General features: G+C 44.5%; 1 protein-coding gene across 5 annotated transcripts in view; it reads right to left on the reverse strand.

Annotated features, from left to right (window-relative positions):
- The window catches only part of LOC125740489 (CD48 antigen-like), a 74091-nt gene that overhangs the window by 5262 nt on the left and 51548 nt on the right, over window positions 1-17281 (reverse strand). Inside the window, exons 4-8 of one of the 5 annotated variants that reach the window (XM_049011709.1) lie at window positions 10127-10390; window positions 9143-9247; window positions 8915-8979; window positions 8336-8407; window positions 3280-3982 (exon numbers count right to left, since the gene is read on the reverse strand). The exons of 1 other annotated variant lie outside the window; for it this stretch is intronic. In XM_049011709.1, the coding sequence (XP_048867666.1) occupies window positions 3896-3982; window positions 8336-8407; window positions 8915-8979; window positions 9143-9247; window positions 10127-10390 (593 nt within the window). In that variant the 3' untranslated portion in view covers window positions 3280-3895. Of the gene's footprint in view, window positions 1-482; window positions 592-3279; window positions 3983-8335; window positions 8408-8914; window positions 8980-9142; window positions 9248-10126; window positions 10508-17281 lie in introns of those variants that run through there. 3 more of the 5 variants (XM_049011711.1, XM_049011710.1, XR_007397633.1) reach the window with 3 other exon arrangements.

Below are 17281 nucleotides of genomic sequence, written 5' to 3' on the forward strand. Positions count from 1 at the left end.
AGTTATACAAGAAAATATGTGAGTCATTCACTCTGTACCTGTAATAATATAAACATAAGCATATAAATATTGCTTCAGGATTTTCCACAAGGACCCCAAACACCATTATGAACAACGTAAATATCACCTCAGGATGGTCATACATTTTGGTGAAATTTTAGAATTAGATTTAGAATTTAATGATCAGTGGTTATTGTTGACACACCACAGCACACAGTGCACAACAACATAATTTAATCCATATGTAACTTAGCAAGGGGCAGCTAATTCAGTGCCCAGGGAGCAGTGCTTGGGGGCGGCACCTTGCTCAGGGTACCTCAGTGGTGCCTTGCTGGTCGTGGATTTGAACCAGCAATCTTTCAATTACAAGTACGCCTCCCTAATCATTAATCCACCAGTGGCTAAAGCACTGTCGAAAACTGTAAGAATTTCTATGCTAAGCAGACTGAAAAAAGGGGAAGCGGAAAAGATGGCAGACTTACCCACTGATAATGTCCACATCAAGAGAGAACGACGAAGGAAACACCGAACAAGCGAGGTGGACATTTTACATATGACACGCTAAGGCTATTTCCTTGTAAGGACTAGACATTCACTTCCTCTCCCAGGATGATCTCGCTCTGTGTGCTTGGTATCGCGTTTGCTGACAGCGAGGACTAGTCTTTTTGAAGTGTATGGACAGGATGTGGTGTTGATATTTCACATACGTGGTTCGTCTTGAATGACATGCAGTAGTAATATAGCAGAAAATGTAAATGACAACATTAATGGATTTGAATTACATGCAATTAATCCAAGTGCCTATTTTATTATTTCTTATATTTACATTTATTTATATATCTTTATGACATGTAAATAAATTTCATCTTTCATCAAACAATTGCTTATATGCATACACAAAAGAATTTCAAATTGTTTCAAAATGAAAACCCATTTTAAATAAGATAAATCAAACTGGAATTACTGCCTTGACAGACATACTGTACCCTCGATGGATACAGTGATACACACCTGCGCCTATAGGGAATCTCACCCTGACCCTGATCTCAGACACTGTTTGCTTCTTCAAGGCTAAATCTCACAAGGAGAAAAATCCAGTGAACAATGATGTTACAGACTTTATGGGCAACTATGTGCAAGAATATGTGCATTTTGTGCCTGCAGCCTCCCACAAGAGGGAGGTAATTTCCTAAACACTGAGACTACTGTGGTATTTCCAACCTTTGGCAAACTACACTATATTGCCAAAAGTATTGGGACACCCCTCCAAATAATTGAATTCAGGTGTTCCGGTCACTTCCATAGCCACAGCATCAAGCATCTAGGCATGCAGACTGCTTCTACAAACATTTGTGAAAGAATGGGTCACTCTCAGGAGCTCAGTGAATTCAAGCGTGGTACCGTGATAGGTGTAATAAGTGCATTCGTGAAATTTCCTCACTACTAAATATTCCACAGTCAACTGTTAGTGGTATTATAACGAATTGGGAACAACAGCAACTCAGCCATGGTGTGGCAGGCCACGTAAAATCACAGAGCGGGGACCCCGCATGCTGAGGCGCACAGTGTGCAGAAATCGCCTCCAAACTTCATGTGGCCTTCAGATTAGCTCAAGAACAGTGTGTAGAGAACTCCATGGAATGGGTTTCCATGGCCAAGCAGCTGCATCTAAGCCTTATATCAACAAGTGCAATGCAAAGGCTCAGATGCAATGGTGTAAAACACACCGCCACTGGACTCAACAGCAGTGGAGACGTGTTCTCTGGAGTGACGAATCACGCTTCTCTGTCTGGCAGTCTGATGGACTCTGGGTTTGATGGTTGCCAGGAGAACAGTACTATCCCGGACTGCATTGCGCCAAGTGTAAAGTTTGGTGGTAGGGGGATTATGGTGCGGGCTTGTTTTTCAGGGGTTGGGTTTGGCCTCTTAGTTCCAGTGAAAGGAAGTCTTAATGCTGCAGCATTCGAAGCCATTTTGGACAATTGCATGCTCCCAACTCTGTGGGAGCAGTTTGGGGATGGTCCATATATTCCTGCTCCAACATGACTGAGCACGGTGTACAAAGTAAGGTCCATAAGGACATGGATGAGCAAGTCTATTGTAGAGGAACAGAGCCCTGACCTCAACCCGACAGAACACCTTTGGGATGAATTAGAGCAGAGACTGTGAGCCAGGCCTTCTCGTCCAACATCAGTGCCTGACTTCACAAATACTCTCTTGGATGAATGGCAAATTTTTACCCTTATTTTCTGAGAGGTCACTGTGGTTAAGTTACATCCTCCTTGACTAAGTGTCACACCCACAGGGGCGGGACAACACAAAGCCAGGCAGCCGCCACCTAATTGAGGACGCTATTTAATCTCTAAGTGTCGCGAAGTATTGTTGCCAGATCTATGACACATACCGATCGTTTCTCTGTCTTCTGTCTCTCCCGCTTGCCCTGCCTGTCCCGTCCTGTGCTGTTGTCTTGCCTGCCTGTCTGCCCGCCTGCCCTCTTTGCCTTGCCTTCCTGGTCCCATCTCATCGTATCCCCCGTCCATTCGTCTCACCATCCCGTCTCTCTCTGTAGGATTGATCTTCCCGATCGCTTCCGCGACCGACCCGACCATTCTCCTGGATTTTCCCTTTGTGCTTTGGCGTACCCGATCTTATTAAAGTGTTCTCCTGCCTCTTCCCTGATAGCAAAGCGTGACACTAAGTACATGATTAGGGACATTTTGTTTTGTCTGATTCATATAAACACAACAGCAGATCAGTTCCATTTACAGGTAGGCTTTGCAATTTTATTTCATCTTAAAACTAATGAGAATGACAAATTAACTCAAATATACGCTGCTCTTTTAATAATGCAAAACATTTATATTCAAGGGTGGGCGTAACTGGTGGGGCGGCATGGTGGTGCAGTGTTGCCTCACACCTGTGGGACCCGGGTTCGAGTCTCTGCCTCAGTCACATGTGTGGGGAGTTTGCATGTTCTCCCCATGTCGTCGTGGGGTTTCCTCCGGGTACTCTGGTTTTCCCCCACAGTCCAAAAACACGCCGTGGCTAATTGGAGGCGCTAAATTGCCCATAGGAGTGCATGTATGAGTGAATGGTGTGTCAGTGTGCCCTGCGATGGGCTGGCCCCCCATCCTGGGTTGTTCCCTGCCTCGTGCCCATTGCTTCCGGGATAGGCTCCGGACCCCCCGCGACCCAGTAGGATAAGCAGTTTGGAAAATGGATGGATGCATGGACGTAACTGGTACGCAAGTAAGCATTCACCTTTAAAACGATACGTGCGGCAATCGATTGTTGTAACAGCGTGAATACGTACGTACCTCCATATCGCAAATGAAGTATGAATTAGCATATAAAGGTTAAAATGCACGATCATTTCTTGTCATATCTGCGCAAATGCGCGTAAAAAACGTACGTATTCACACTGTTACAACAATCGATTGCCGCACGTGTCGTTTTAAAGGTGAATGGGTACTTGCATACCGGTTATGTCCACCCTTGATTATATTAGATGATTTTGAAACATAATACGGCATTCGTGAAAGTCTAGATGATCCCTTTTAAAAATGAGCCCTGTTCCTATTTCAAAAGAACTCACAGTCACCGTGGGTTTCTCCCTTTAAATCTGTTAAATGTATCACTTGTCCCTGAAAAGCTCGGTACCTCTGAGAAGAACTGAAGAATGTCTTCAAGTGCAATTCAGCAGCTGCAAAACATGCCGGTGTTGATGCATTTATGTAACACAAACCAGCTGAAACAGCAGGAAGTGAGAGCTCTGGAGCTTGTTGGTTCGAATCTTGTAAAACTGTCAGGAGTGAATATAAAATCCTTGTTGGCAAAAGGGTCGGCAAAGGAAGTGAATGTAAATACAGCGCTGACTGTCGTGGGAAGATCTTTTCTAAAGAAGTTGGGTTACTGCAGCCGGTGGGGCGCCATGGACAAATTTCACAGTTTCATATATCGTTGAATTTCCAGAAGGGACGACCTGTTTCAAAGAGGAAACGGCTGATTAGAGAGTTTGTTCTGAGTTACACAAGAGCAACGAGGTGCAGTGATGTAAAATGTCTGCTCAGTCTTTAAGATATGAGGTTTGATGTGAATAAATCTAGATGATAAAATTGCGCAAACCTGAGAAAAACATGACAGATCTTCATATCCGTATTTCTTTTTAATGCATATTTCAAATTAGTTTGGTGTTTGACCAGCGGATAAATCAGGAGATCTGTGCTATCAGAGATATTTATATGTAAATATTAAACATTAATGTTCAATATAAATGTTAAATGTAAATAGAAATGTTAAACGTAAATGTTAAATATAAATCTAGAGTCTAAATTTAGAGCATACATTTAACATTTAAAATTTACATTTAACATAGGCCTATATATATCCATCCATCCATTTTCCAAGCCGCTTATCCTACTATTTAACATTTATATTTACACTTAACATTTATATTGAACATTTACATTTAATATTTACAAATAAACATATTATTTATATTTACAAATAGTAAGTAATTTAAAAAGTTGTGATGAAACCTTTGAAGCCATTGAATTCTAGCTAAATATAATAAAAATGCACTAAATGTTGAAAAAGTGGCAAATAAAAAAGTATTTAGTGACCTTACAAACTGCGCACCATAGTGTTTCACTTACCGATGTGCTTCTCAAAGCTTCATAACAGGTGGATACATCTCCAGGTGCTGAATCCTGTCTAGAATCTCTGCTAGTAAGGTAAGACTCTGTTTACTGTCTATCTTGGACTCGGTTGAAACTGTTGTTGTAGTGTGTAGTTTCTGGCAATCAAGCGTAGTTTCGGTCTCCCTGAACTGTTGTTATTGTGTGTAGTTTCGGTCTCCCTGAAGGTGTTAATTAAGGGGCAGGGCTTACTGAGTTAAATTGAAGGTGATAAAGGCAAACAGTGTAGTTGTTACTACTACTTCTAATCCTTTCTTTCCTACTCTATCCAATCCCCTTTCTCTCACACCGTCACTGTAGACATGTGCCTTAGACCTATCCCAGTTCACTTATCTTTTAGATCTAGAAGATCTCACCCAACATCCAGGCGCCGCACACCCAGTAATCTTGTCTACCCTCCCATAACACCCCAGTCCCCTGACAACTCGGCTACCCCGGCAGCTCTCTCCTCTGCTTATGCTTTCTCTCACTCTCCTCGCCAGACTGGCAGGGGTGGTGGCACAGGTCTGTTGCTATCTCGGAACTGGTGCTACTCACCCCTCTCTCTGTCTCATCTCAACATTTCATCCTTTGAATTCCATGGAGTTGCTGTTTCCTCTCCATTCAATATTCTGATCATTGTTGTGTACCGCCCTCCTGGCCCCCTAGGCTACTTTCTAGAGGAACTCGATACTCTTCTCAGTCTCTTCCCCACTGATGACACCTCTCTCGTTCTCCTTGGTGACTTCAACCTCCCCCATGACAAGCTCCTCTCTTCTGGTCTTCTCCCTTTTCTCGACTCCTTCTCTCTAACATCCAACAACTGCTCTCCCACACACAAAGGAGGTAACGCCTCGACCTGGTCTTCAGCCGCCCTTCTCCAGCTACTGACATCACTTCTACTCCTCTACATATTTCTGATCACCACTTTGTATCCTTTACCATTGCCCTACCCAACTTGCCCAATCCCGGTTTTCAACATTTCTTGCCCACTCGACCAAACCTCCACTCTGTCTCCCCTTCTTTTGTTGCTTCCTGCACCCTGTCTGACCTTCCTGACCTTGACTCCTTTTCCTCCCTGGCACTGGAGTCTGCAACTGATACTCTCATCTCCTCACTTTCCACATCCTTGGACAAACTCTGCCCTCTGTCTTCCAAACCCAGGAAAACTCGCCCTGCTCCTTGGCTTTCAGCTGCATTACACACCAACCGAAGAGAATTGCGGGTAGCAGAGAGGACGTGGAAGAAATCTAAGCTTGATGCAGATCTGTCTTCCTACCGTACTCTGCTATCCAAATTCTCTTCAGACGTGACTGCAGCCAAAACTACCTTTTACAAAGAAAAACTAGAATTATCCTCACGAGATCCAATCCCCTCCGCATTGCTTCAGACTATCTCTCTAGACCTTCTCCCCTTCATCGCCACTATCATTAATGGCTCCATAACTTCCGGTCATGTACCAACAGCATTCAAAATAGGCAGGGTCATTCCCATCTTAAAAAAACCCACTCTAAATCCCTCGGACACTTGCAACTACCGACCAGTATCGCTTCTTTCCTTCCTTTCAAAAATCCTCGAATGTACAGTCTACAACCAGCTTTCTATTTATCTCTCTCAGAGCAACCTCCAGGATCCTAATCAGTCTGACTTCAAAGCAGCTCACTCTACAGAGACTGCCCTCTTAGCAGTCACTGAGAAGCTACATGCTGCCAGATCAGCCAAACTGTCATCTGTCCTCATCCTTCTTGACCTATCAGCAGCATTTGACACGGTCAACCACAAGACTCTTCTGTCCATCTTTAAGAGTCTTGGCATTGGTGGCTTGGCATGGCACTGGCTTGCTTCCTACCGAGAAGGCCGAACATACCAAGTGACATGGAATGGATCCACATCTACCCCACGTTGTCTTTTCACCGGTGTCCCTCAGGGCTCGGTTCTTGGCCCTCTCTTATTCTCCCTCTACAGTAAATCTCTTGGAGAGGTTATATCCTCACATGGCTTCTCCTACCACTGCTATGCCGATGACACTCAACTCATCCTCTCCTTCCCTCCCTCAGACACACATGTCTCCACTAATATCTCTGCATGCTTGGCAGACATCTCATCTTGGATGACCGCTCACCAGCTAAAACTCAACACTAGTATGACCGAACTGCTTTACATCCTGGCTGACTCATCCCCCCTCCAGGACCTTGCGATCTCCTTTGACAACTCCCTGATCCATCCTTCGGGTTCTGCTCACAACCTTGGAGTTACCGTGGATGATCGGTTGTCCTTTTCCTCACATATCGCCAGTCTTTCTTGCTCTTGTCGGTTTCTCCTTTTCAACATCAGGAGGATACGTCCATTTCTTTCCACTCAGGCTACCCAGATACTCGTCCAGTCCCTCGTCATCTCACGCCTGGACTACTGCAACTCACTTCTAGTGGGTTTACCACTGCGTGCCATCTGTCCCCTCCAACTGATTCAGAATGCAGCTGCTCGACTGGTTTTCAACCTTCCCAAGTTCTCCCACACCACTCCTTTGCTACGCTCTCTCCACTGGCTTCCTGTAGCCGCTCGCATCAAATTCAAAACATTGATGCTCGCATACAAAGCCAAAAATAGTCTGGCACCATCCTATCTAAAAGACCTCATCACACCCCGTACTGCGCCTCGATCTCTCCGATCCTCCAGCACTGCTAGACTGGTCCCACCACCCCTCAAGACACAAGGATGACACACATCTCGGCTCTTCTCTGTCCTGGCACCTAGTTGGTGGAATGAACTCCCCCTTGATGTCCGAACAGCGGAAACCTTGGCTATCTTCAAGCGACAACTCAAAACTTTCCTTTTTCAGAAATACCTGAAGTAGTACTCTGTATTCTTACTCAGCTCTTTTCCGTGTGTGTGTGTGTATGTGTACAAAAAAAAATTATTTTTTTTGCACTTTCTCAACAGTATTGAGATAGATGGTATTCATAGCTTAGGTCCTTATTGAGCTAGTATTGGACAAATTCATTGCAGCGTCTTAAAGCACTTGTGTAAGTCGCTCTGGCTAAGGGCGTCTGCCAAATACTGTGAATGTAAATGTAGAGCAAATGTCCTGGAGACAAAGACCCTACAGTAAGCGACACCACCATCACAAAAGAGCAACATTAGATCTACTACAGGAAAATATGGAAGCTCTGAAATAAAGAAATAATACCTTATTTGTGCATGTATTTGTCTATTGATCAAATCTCCTTAATATCCCACCATTTCTGCTTTATTCCCATGTTATTAGATATTTGTGTTGTACTCCATGACGAGCCTCCAGTGAATCTGTGATGATCTGTTGTAAATCTGTTTGAGTTGGATTAATCTGTCATAAACCGAACTTTGAGCTGTTTCACCTTAAGTGTGAACATGCACAACACTGAATAGGTTAAGCAGAGCAGAAGCCACCATTGATGGTGTTTTTGTACTTATCAGAGGCACATTGACATTGTCTGAGGTCTCTGGCCTATTTCAGTTGCAGAGGGTCCCCCACTATTTTCCATGTCTACAATGGTGGGGTGACGATGACAGAACTCGACCCCGGGGTCAGCTGGGGGAGGGTGTGGTGACGATAAAAGATGCCACCAAGGGAGGGGCTCAGGCAGATGTCTGGAGATTTGTACATGTTGTGTTTCACTTACAGATGTGCTTCTCACATCTTCATAGAAGGTGGAAACATCTTCAGATGGTGAAGCCTGTCTAGAACGCATGTCCTGGAGACAAAGAACACACGTTATGTTAGACCACAGTTATAAAAGGGTTAGGGTTAGAATTCCATCGGAATGTATGCATGGTTACTTTTCTTCTTACACTGAACGCAAATGCAAGTGAACAGTAACACAATAAAAAACAAAGACAAATTCCTTCTGTTCTCCAAAAGGTTACTAATATCTTGTTAGATGGGTAGATGAACCCCGCTTCGGTACCCACACCACTCCTCAGGGGCACCCCAACCATTCCATGTATCCATTGAAATTCACCACCAGCTGACTTACGTAATATAATTAGTAAGGTATTGATTAGCCAAGAATATAATGGTAACAGTCAATAAGGATATATAAGTAATGGTTGGGGAGTATGTTCCCTTTGCATTGGAATAATTATGCCTCAATAAATGTTCTTATAATTTGTAAATATCATTGTTGTTCTCACCTCTCTGAATACTGAACACTAAAATCCAAAAGTACATTATCTACTGCCAAAGCGGTGACTCTCCTCACCTGTGTGCTCCTCTCTCTGACATGAGGCTTGTTGGCTTCAGCGTACACTGTGTTTTCTTTGGTCACTGCCAGTGAAGATGTAATAATGTCTGATCACACAGTCACTGCTCTAAGAATCATAGCTCTATGGGATCCATAACAGAGACGTGTTCAGCTAGACCCACCCATATGTTACTGTGATTTCATTTTGCCTGCAGGTCCTGCCCTGTTCCCATTTCCCCCTCATACCTTCCCTCTTGGCTCTGACTTGGATGATGCATCCTATGATCGCCAGTATCAGCACAAACAGAGCTCCAATGCCAGCAAGCGCATATATGCTGGTATCCAGGGGAACTGTAATAACATAATAACATAAAAGGCAACTCTTAATCACAAATGATAGTTTTTTTATTCAAACTTGTGTTGTGAACAAAAGGTCCACACTGCAGAAATCTATATGAATTGGTTATTTACTAACAAAAATTGTCATATTTAATGTTGTATTTAGGAATGAATGTAATAAATGTTTCTTTATCCTCATAGTCAGGGGTTAATGTGGGGCGGAACAATCTGGAACATCGGTCCAGCACTTTTGTGCACCTAAATGAATAAATATGATTGGTAGTTTCAGACATCATAACATAAATTGGGTTTAAAATGTTTTCGTCTTAATATTCAGGCATTAAAACACCCCATTCCCTAAACAGAGACAGTTGTATACTTCTGACAACTTGATTTTAGCAGTGTGGTTGAGTGAAAACAGAGATTTTTGAAAACATGGGCTCTAAAAGCACTATAATTGGTCTCTAGTCATCACGTGGTCTGTTCATTATTTGATCCCATTGGTTACACCATCTCATTGTCTGATGGGGTCTTGGTGACCCCAAAGGATCAATCTACTGTCATGAACATGTCACAGGTCAAATAAAATATAAATAAAAGGCTGTATCTCATTTTGATTGAGATCAACCCCCCAATAACTAACAAGTAACTGTAAAAATTACTTGTTCATCCTAGATTGTTTTGGGGTGGTGGTGTATTTCATCTGAAATGATGTGTGAAGTTTAATGTACGAGCTTCTTGCATCTCCTCTGCTGATTAACTTAAAGGTCACAGTTCTGTTTTGCCATGGGAGGGTGACACCAAAGTTCATGGGAGCTTCAAAAGTCCCCGGTTGAGATGACCCAGGGACTTCTGTGTGAAAGCACCTCATGATTCTCCCCCTAACCTTACCTTGTGTCTGACAGGAGGAGACCCCCAGGCTCGCGGTCTGTGAGCTGACAGGGTTGGAGGCCGTGCAGGAATAGAGCTCCTCTCCAGCCGTGGGAGTCACCACCAGGGTCTCCTTCCCCTCCGTATCAGGGATCTTCTCATGGTCTTTAGACCAGGAGAGCTTCACCACGCTGCCCTTCACTGTGCAGCTCAGAGTCACGGTACAGGTGCTGTTGTCTGGGCTGTAGCTCACCTGCGAGTCCATCTCCACAGACACGATTCTGTCTGTTCACACGACCAACAGAGACAGGAACCGATTCTTCAAACCACAATCGCTAATGTACCAGCCATATTTCCACTGTTCATAGATATATAAATACACAGTATATTCTGCTAGCAAACCTATCCCTGCTCATAGAAGCTCACAGGACAGTTAGATGTGGGGTTCTGTGACGTTTTCTTACCATAAACATTAAGTTGTATCACATGTGTCTCTGATGGCCATGGCGGTGGGAGGGATTCAAAGGTATATTCTCCAGTGTCGCTTTTTATCAGAGGGTTGATGGTTAGAGACCCATTTCCCTCACTCAGGGTGAGCCTCCCTTCATAGGCTTGGTTATAGATAGTTACATGTCCACCATCCCTTTGTATGATAAGTTCATCCTTCCTCCACAGAAGATCCGTTACTCGGATGGAGTCATTTGTTCCTGACAGAACAGCTGATTCCCCAACAGCACCATCTACGACCTGCCAACACTGTCCCACGGGCAACTTCAGGAACACTTCAGAAGGAAAGTTAATTGTGACGTTATTTAAAAGCAGAAACACATACTAAACATATACATAAATATGACTAAACAGTAGAAATAAAACCAGACAGCCCTAGTGTCTTACAAAACAGATAAAAAAACCTTAAGTGAGCTTTTTGCTAACTCATAAACACTGGGCTCAATTTTCACACAAGAAACAAAACAGCCTAAAGTGAATAGAAAGTTAAACAAGAAAATATCTGAGTCATTCACACCGTTCCTGTAATAATATAAATATAAGCATGGACCCAAAATATTGCTTCAGGATTTTCCACAAGAGCCCCAAACACCATTATGAACAACATAAATGTCACCTCAGGTTGGTCATACATTTTGGTAAAATTTATTTCTAACACCGTAAACATTTCTACACTGGATAGAGTGAAAAGAGGTGAATAGAAAAGGTGGCAGACTTACCCACCGATAATGTCCACATCAAGAGAGAAAGACGGAGGAAACAGCGGACAAGCGAGGTGGACATTTTACACACGACACAAAGGGTGTTTCCTTGTAAGAACTAGACATTCACTCTTTCCACCACCGTGATCTTGTTCTCTGTGTGTTAGGTCGTCTGTTTGCTGCAGAGGTGTTGGACAGGATGTGGTGCTGTCACTTCAGCCATCTAGTTCTTCTTAAATGCTTTCAATTTACAGTGAAAAATACAGCAGAATATTTAAAAAGCAACAAAGATGGATTTGAATTACATGCATTTAATATGTGTCTATTTTATTTTTCTTTTTTTTACATTTTTAAATATGAACATGATATATAATTCAGTTTAAAATTGCAAGACTTCCCACGCCAGTAATGGTCTAACAAACCTACTCTGATACGTATTAAAGCAGTGTTTTTCAACATTGCAGCAGACAATGAATCGGGCAACTTTAGCGTGTATTTTATTATTGCTCAGAAAAGGACCCTGGTAACCCGCAATGAGCAGGAGAAAATCTCACTATGCAGACCGTGACGATGAGGAAACGCAGGTGTGGTGGCTGCCAGTGGGCTCTCACCACATGCTGCACAGTGGAGCTGCAAACAGGCGGCGCTCCAGGTGGTCACTAGGAGAAGCTGGCCACTGGTGTCATGCCCGGCTCGTCCGCTCCTCGTGTGTGCCACGCCCCCTGATTACCCACGTGTTGGAGAAAGCGTCAGGCTTTCCACTCCAACTCTGCACACAGGACCAAACTACAATACAGTATATGTTGGAGAAAGCGACAGGCTTTCCACTCCAACTCTGCACACAGGACCAAACTACAATACAGTATATGTTGGAGAAAGCGACAGGCTTTCCACTCCAACTCTGTACACACCATTAATTACGAGACAACACACTTAGAGTTTTACTTGCACAAGGGTAACCACACTCTCTGCATGCTAGGCTACAAAGGAATGTGTTACAAAGGGTGGTTCCTCTTGGCACCTTTATTTATAGTCAATGGGGGGCAGGGGTCTTGGAGTGAGAACAAAGAAAGGACTGTGAGAGTAAGAAGAAGTTCTGGTTTTCCTCAGGTGGACAACTATTTAAACACGTGCTCAGGATACGTGTAAACTAATATAATCTAAATTATGAAGGTAAAGAAAAACAAAATAATGTATATACATATTTACACTCATTGCTGATTATACAGAAATGATAACAAATGATTAATAACAGTTTCTTCAACCTAACACCACGTGTGCTTCCCTGATCGTCTCCTGCTGTGTACGCTTCCTTTGATTAGTCTTTGTTTATTTAAGTCCTGGTCTGACCTGTTCCCCTTGTCCGTCATTGATGTTAGTCGATGTTCGTACCTTCGTCTCCTATTAAACCCTCGTTTGCCCTGATTTTCGGCTTCCAGTCCTGTTTGCATGATCCTTGCCTGCCCACTCGCACGATCGCCTGTCCGCTCAAGCCTGATCGTGACAGAATGACGGACCAGGGGAACAGGTCAGACCAGGATTTAAATACACAAAGACTAATCAAAGGAAGCGGACACAGCAGGAGACGATCAGGGAAGCACACATGGGTAATCAGGGGGCGTGGCACACACGAGGAGCGGACGAGCCGGGCATGACAACTGGCAGGCGCTGGGGAAGTCAGGCCGCTGGGGGAAGCCTGGGTACTGGTGGGTGGTATTTAAGCCTGACCAGTAGAACCTGAGAAGGGTCCAGCTGCAGACGCTTGTAGAGTGGAGCTCCACCGGAAATACGTCACCTCAACTGTTACAGCGAATAGACCCTAAGCTTAAACTTAACCCTAAACCTAACCTCAACCGGAGCTCCACTTTACGTCCTTAAAGATCACGTGTTTCCTGTGGAGGTGACGTATTTCCGGTGGAGCTCCACTCTACAGGCGTCTGCAGCTAGACCCTCTTGTAGAACCTCTGCTGGAGTCTGCGCAGGGTCTCAGTGCTCCGAAGTGCCTGGTGGGCATGCACTCACCTCAGTACCGCTCTTCTAACCGACTCTGGAACCAGCCGTTGCTCCACAGTTTGCCCCGGCACAAGGTCCTGCCAGTGCTGACACAGCAACCTGTCTCCGAGGGCCAGGCTGTCGCACTGGAAGCTCTGTACACCCTTGAGGCTGGGCCTTTAATTCTACAACTCCAGTTTAGCAGACAGGCTAAGGAGCAGCCGGCAGCCTGGGCCTGCTCAAGCTCCTTTAGTCTGACGACGGGAAACTTCACAGGCCGTTGGAGAGCAGGCACCTGGTCTGGTGTTTCCGTTTAAAAAGGACCTTTGATTTTTCTTTGTATAATATATATTTTAAAATAAATAACACATACTTATGTGTTCAAAAGTGCATAATAATGTGTAATGTACAGTCAGGTCCATAAATATTGGGACATCGACACAATTCTAATCTTTTTGGCTCTATACACCACCTCAATGGATTTGAAATGGAATGAACAAGATGTGCTTTAACTGCAGACTTTCAGCTTTAATTTGAGGGTATTTACATACAAATCAGGTGAACGGTGTAGGAATTACAGCAGTTTGTATATCTGCCACCCACTTTTTAAGGGACCAAAAGTAATGGGACAAATTAACAATCATAAATCACACTTTCACTTTTTAATACTTGGTTGCAAATCCTTTGCAGTCAATTACAGCCTGAAGTCCGGAATGCACAGGCATCATCAAACGCTGGGTTGCATCCCTAGTGATGCTCTGCCAGGCCTCTACTGCAACTGTCTTCTGTTCCAGCTTGTTCTTGGGGCATTTCCCCTTCGGTTTTGTCTTTAGCAAGTGAAATACACGCTCAATCGGATTCAGGTCAGGTGATTGACTTGGCCATTGCATAATATTCCACTTCTTTGCCTTAAAAAACTCTTTGGTTGCTTTCGCAGTATGCTTCGGGTCATTGTCCATCTGCACTATGAAGCACCGTCCAATGAGTTCTGAAGCATTTGGCTGAATATGAGCAGATAATATTGCCCGAAACACTTCAGAATTCATCCTGCTGCTTTTGTCAGCAGGCACATCATCAATAAATACAAGGGAACCAGTTCCAGTGGCAGCCATACATGCCCACGCCATGACACTACCACCACCATACTTCACTGATGATGTGGTATGTTTTGGATCGTGAGCAGTTCCTTTCCTTCTCCATACTCTTCTCTTCCCATCACTCTGGTACAAGTTGATCTTTGTCTCATCTGTCCATAGGATGTTGTTCCAGAACTGTAAAGGCTTTTTTAGATGTTGTTTGGCAAACTCTAATCTGGCCTTCCTGTTTTTGAGGCTCACCAATGGTTTACATCTTTAGTTGAACCCCCTGTATTCACTCTGGTGAAGTCTTCTCTTGATTGTTGACCTTGACACACATACACCTACTTCCTGGAGAGTGTTCTTGATCTGGCCAACTGTTCTGAAGGGGTTTTTTCTTCACCAGGGAAAGATTTCTTCGGTCATCCACCACAGTTGTTTTCCGTGGTCTTGCAACTCTTTTGGTGTTGCTGAGCTCACCGGTGCGATCTTTCTTTTTAAGAATGTTCCAAACAGTTGATTTGGCCACACCTAATGTATTTGCTATCTCTCTGATGGGTTTGTTTTTATTTTTCAGCCTAATGACGGCTTGCTTCACTGATAGTGACAGCTCTTTGCATCTCATATTGAGAGTTGACAGCAACGGATTCTAAATGCAAATAGCACACTTGAAATGAACTCTAGACCTTTTATCTGCTCCTTGTAAATTAGATAATGAGGGAATGACACACACTTGGCCATGGAACAGCTGAGCAGCCAATTGTCCCATTACTTTTGGTCCCTTAAAAAGTGGGTGGCAGATATACAAACTGCTGTAATTCCTACACCGTTCACCTGATTTGTATGTAAATACCCTCAAATTAAAGCTGAAAGTCTGCAGTTAAAGCACATCTTGTTCGTTTCATTTCAAATCCATTGTGGTGGTGTATAGAGCCAAAAAGATTAGAATTGTGTCGATGTCCCAATATTTATGGACCTGACTGTATATGAAAAAATCATTATGTTTAGGATAAAATTAGCTCTATGTTCGTCCCCCTCAGACTCAGTCATAATAAAATGTCTCCTGCTGGGCAGTAGAGATAAGGGCCCATTCTGTGCAGCAGCGTAGCCAATTACAGACAAACCTGGCATTTGCTCGCTGCCTGCTGCCTGCTGCGGCTCCCCCTCCCTCCTTGCCTTTGCCGATGTCCCCTCCGGCTTCCTCGTTGCCTCTCCTGGTGCCCCCTCCGACTCCCTCCTCGTCCCCTGCATCTGTCCCTCGGCCTGTCTCCTCAGCCCCTCCGAGGTCCCCTCCTGCTCCGGCCTCCCGGTCGCCTGCGGCCCCTTCGGCTTTAGCCCGTCGCCCACCGTCGCTTCCTCGGGCTCCACTTTCTCCTCCGGCCTTTCCTGTCTGGCCTCCCGTCTCTGTCCCTCCTGTGTTTATTCCTCGTCCCTTTGTTCCTCCTGCCTCTGCTCCTCATCCCTCTGTGCCTCCCATGTTCACTCCCAGCCCTTTCATTTCCCCCTGTTCCCTCTGTGTCTCCTTTCTTGATCTGTCTGTCTGCGTTTCCTGTTCTGTGTCAGGTCCTGTCCTGGTTTCTGCCTTTGAGCTTGTTTTGTCTGTCCGTTCTCTTCCCGGTTCCCCGTTAATGGTCTTGTTCTTGTCTTTGGGGGGGTCTGTCATGCCCGGCTCGTCCGATCCTCGTGTGTGCCTCGTGTGATCATCCACATGTGCTTCCCTGATCATGCCCAGCTGTTTCTTGTTATTTTCGGCTTGTCTTGTGTATTTAGTCCGCGTCAGAGTCCGTCTTCCCCAGACTTGTCATTAATGTTAGTAGATGTTAGTTTGTCGCGGTCTGCCCTGTCTCTCCCGTTCCCCAATAAACCCCGAATTCCCTGCCTGCCTGCCTGGTCTGTCCCCGCTTCCTGCTCACCCGTCCAAACCCGAACCTGACAATCATGATCAATATAATACATGAATCGTTATTTTCAACTATAATTTATCATTTCTTTTCTTTGATGCTCAATTTATGCTTAAAATTCCCTTAGCATTCCCTTGACAAATTGAATAGACTGCATACTGAAATCTAACACTAGTTACAGGCTAATAGCATGATATACTGCTGTTTATTTTTTACTCCAAATGCCTCGCTGCACATTGCAGGGGGCAGGTTTTATATTGCTGCTAGAGTTGCCACCCGCCTCCTACAGACAAAGTGTTGGGTCCAATGCGAGTCAAAGCTGTAACACTAATTGCTTGTGTCTGTAACTGTATGTGTTTCCATTCTACATGTTGTGGATGGTGATGAGTTGAGTGGCAAACTACATTCACAGTATTTCCTGTTTTAGACGCAAGTTTTCCGCAAAGATTACTATGCACCGCGCCATTCTATCATGTGCTTCTTTAAATTGCCAACGTACCCCCATACCACCGATGTCTTTTTACCTGGTTTATCCACAATATCTCCCTTTTAAAAAGATGCTCTCCCCCATGACGCAATTGTTTTACCAGAACAGTAGTACGGGGCTGCTCCACTAACTCAATAAACCTTGCTCTGTATTTGTGTCACGCGAATTGCCGGACGGAAGATCGCTCTGGCAGCGCGAGCGATCAGGAACGAGCAGGCAGGCAGAAATGGGTCAAACCGGGGTTTATTCGGGAGACAAACACGGACATCCAAGGCACAGAAGGCAACACCTAGTAACAACCACAATGACAGACCCGGAAACAGGGGAGACCAGGACTTAAATACTCCAAAGCTGGGCAACATAATCGGACAGGGCTGGAAACAATCGGGGAAGCACACGTGGGTAATCAGGGGGCGTGGCACACATGAGGAGCGGACGGGACAGCGTCACAATTTGCTGTGCACAGATTCTCAAAACACTGCTATTCGCGGCAGGTCTGGATATTTCGGTCT

Source organism: Brienomyrus brachyistius, chromosome 4 (assembly GCF_023856365.1).
Source record: "Brienomyrus brachyistius isolate T26 chromosome 4, BBRACH_0.4, whole genome shotgun sequence".
NCBI lineage: Eukaryota > Metazoa > Chordata > Actinopteri > Osteoglossiformes > Mormyridae > Brienomyrus > Brienomyrus brachyistius.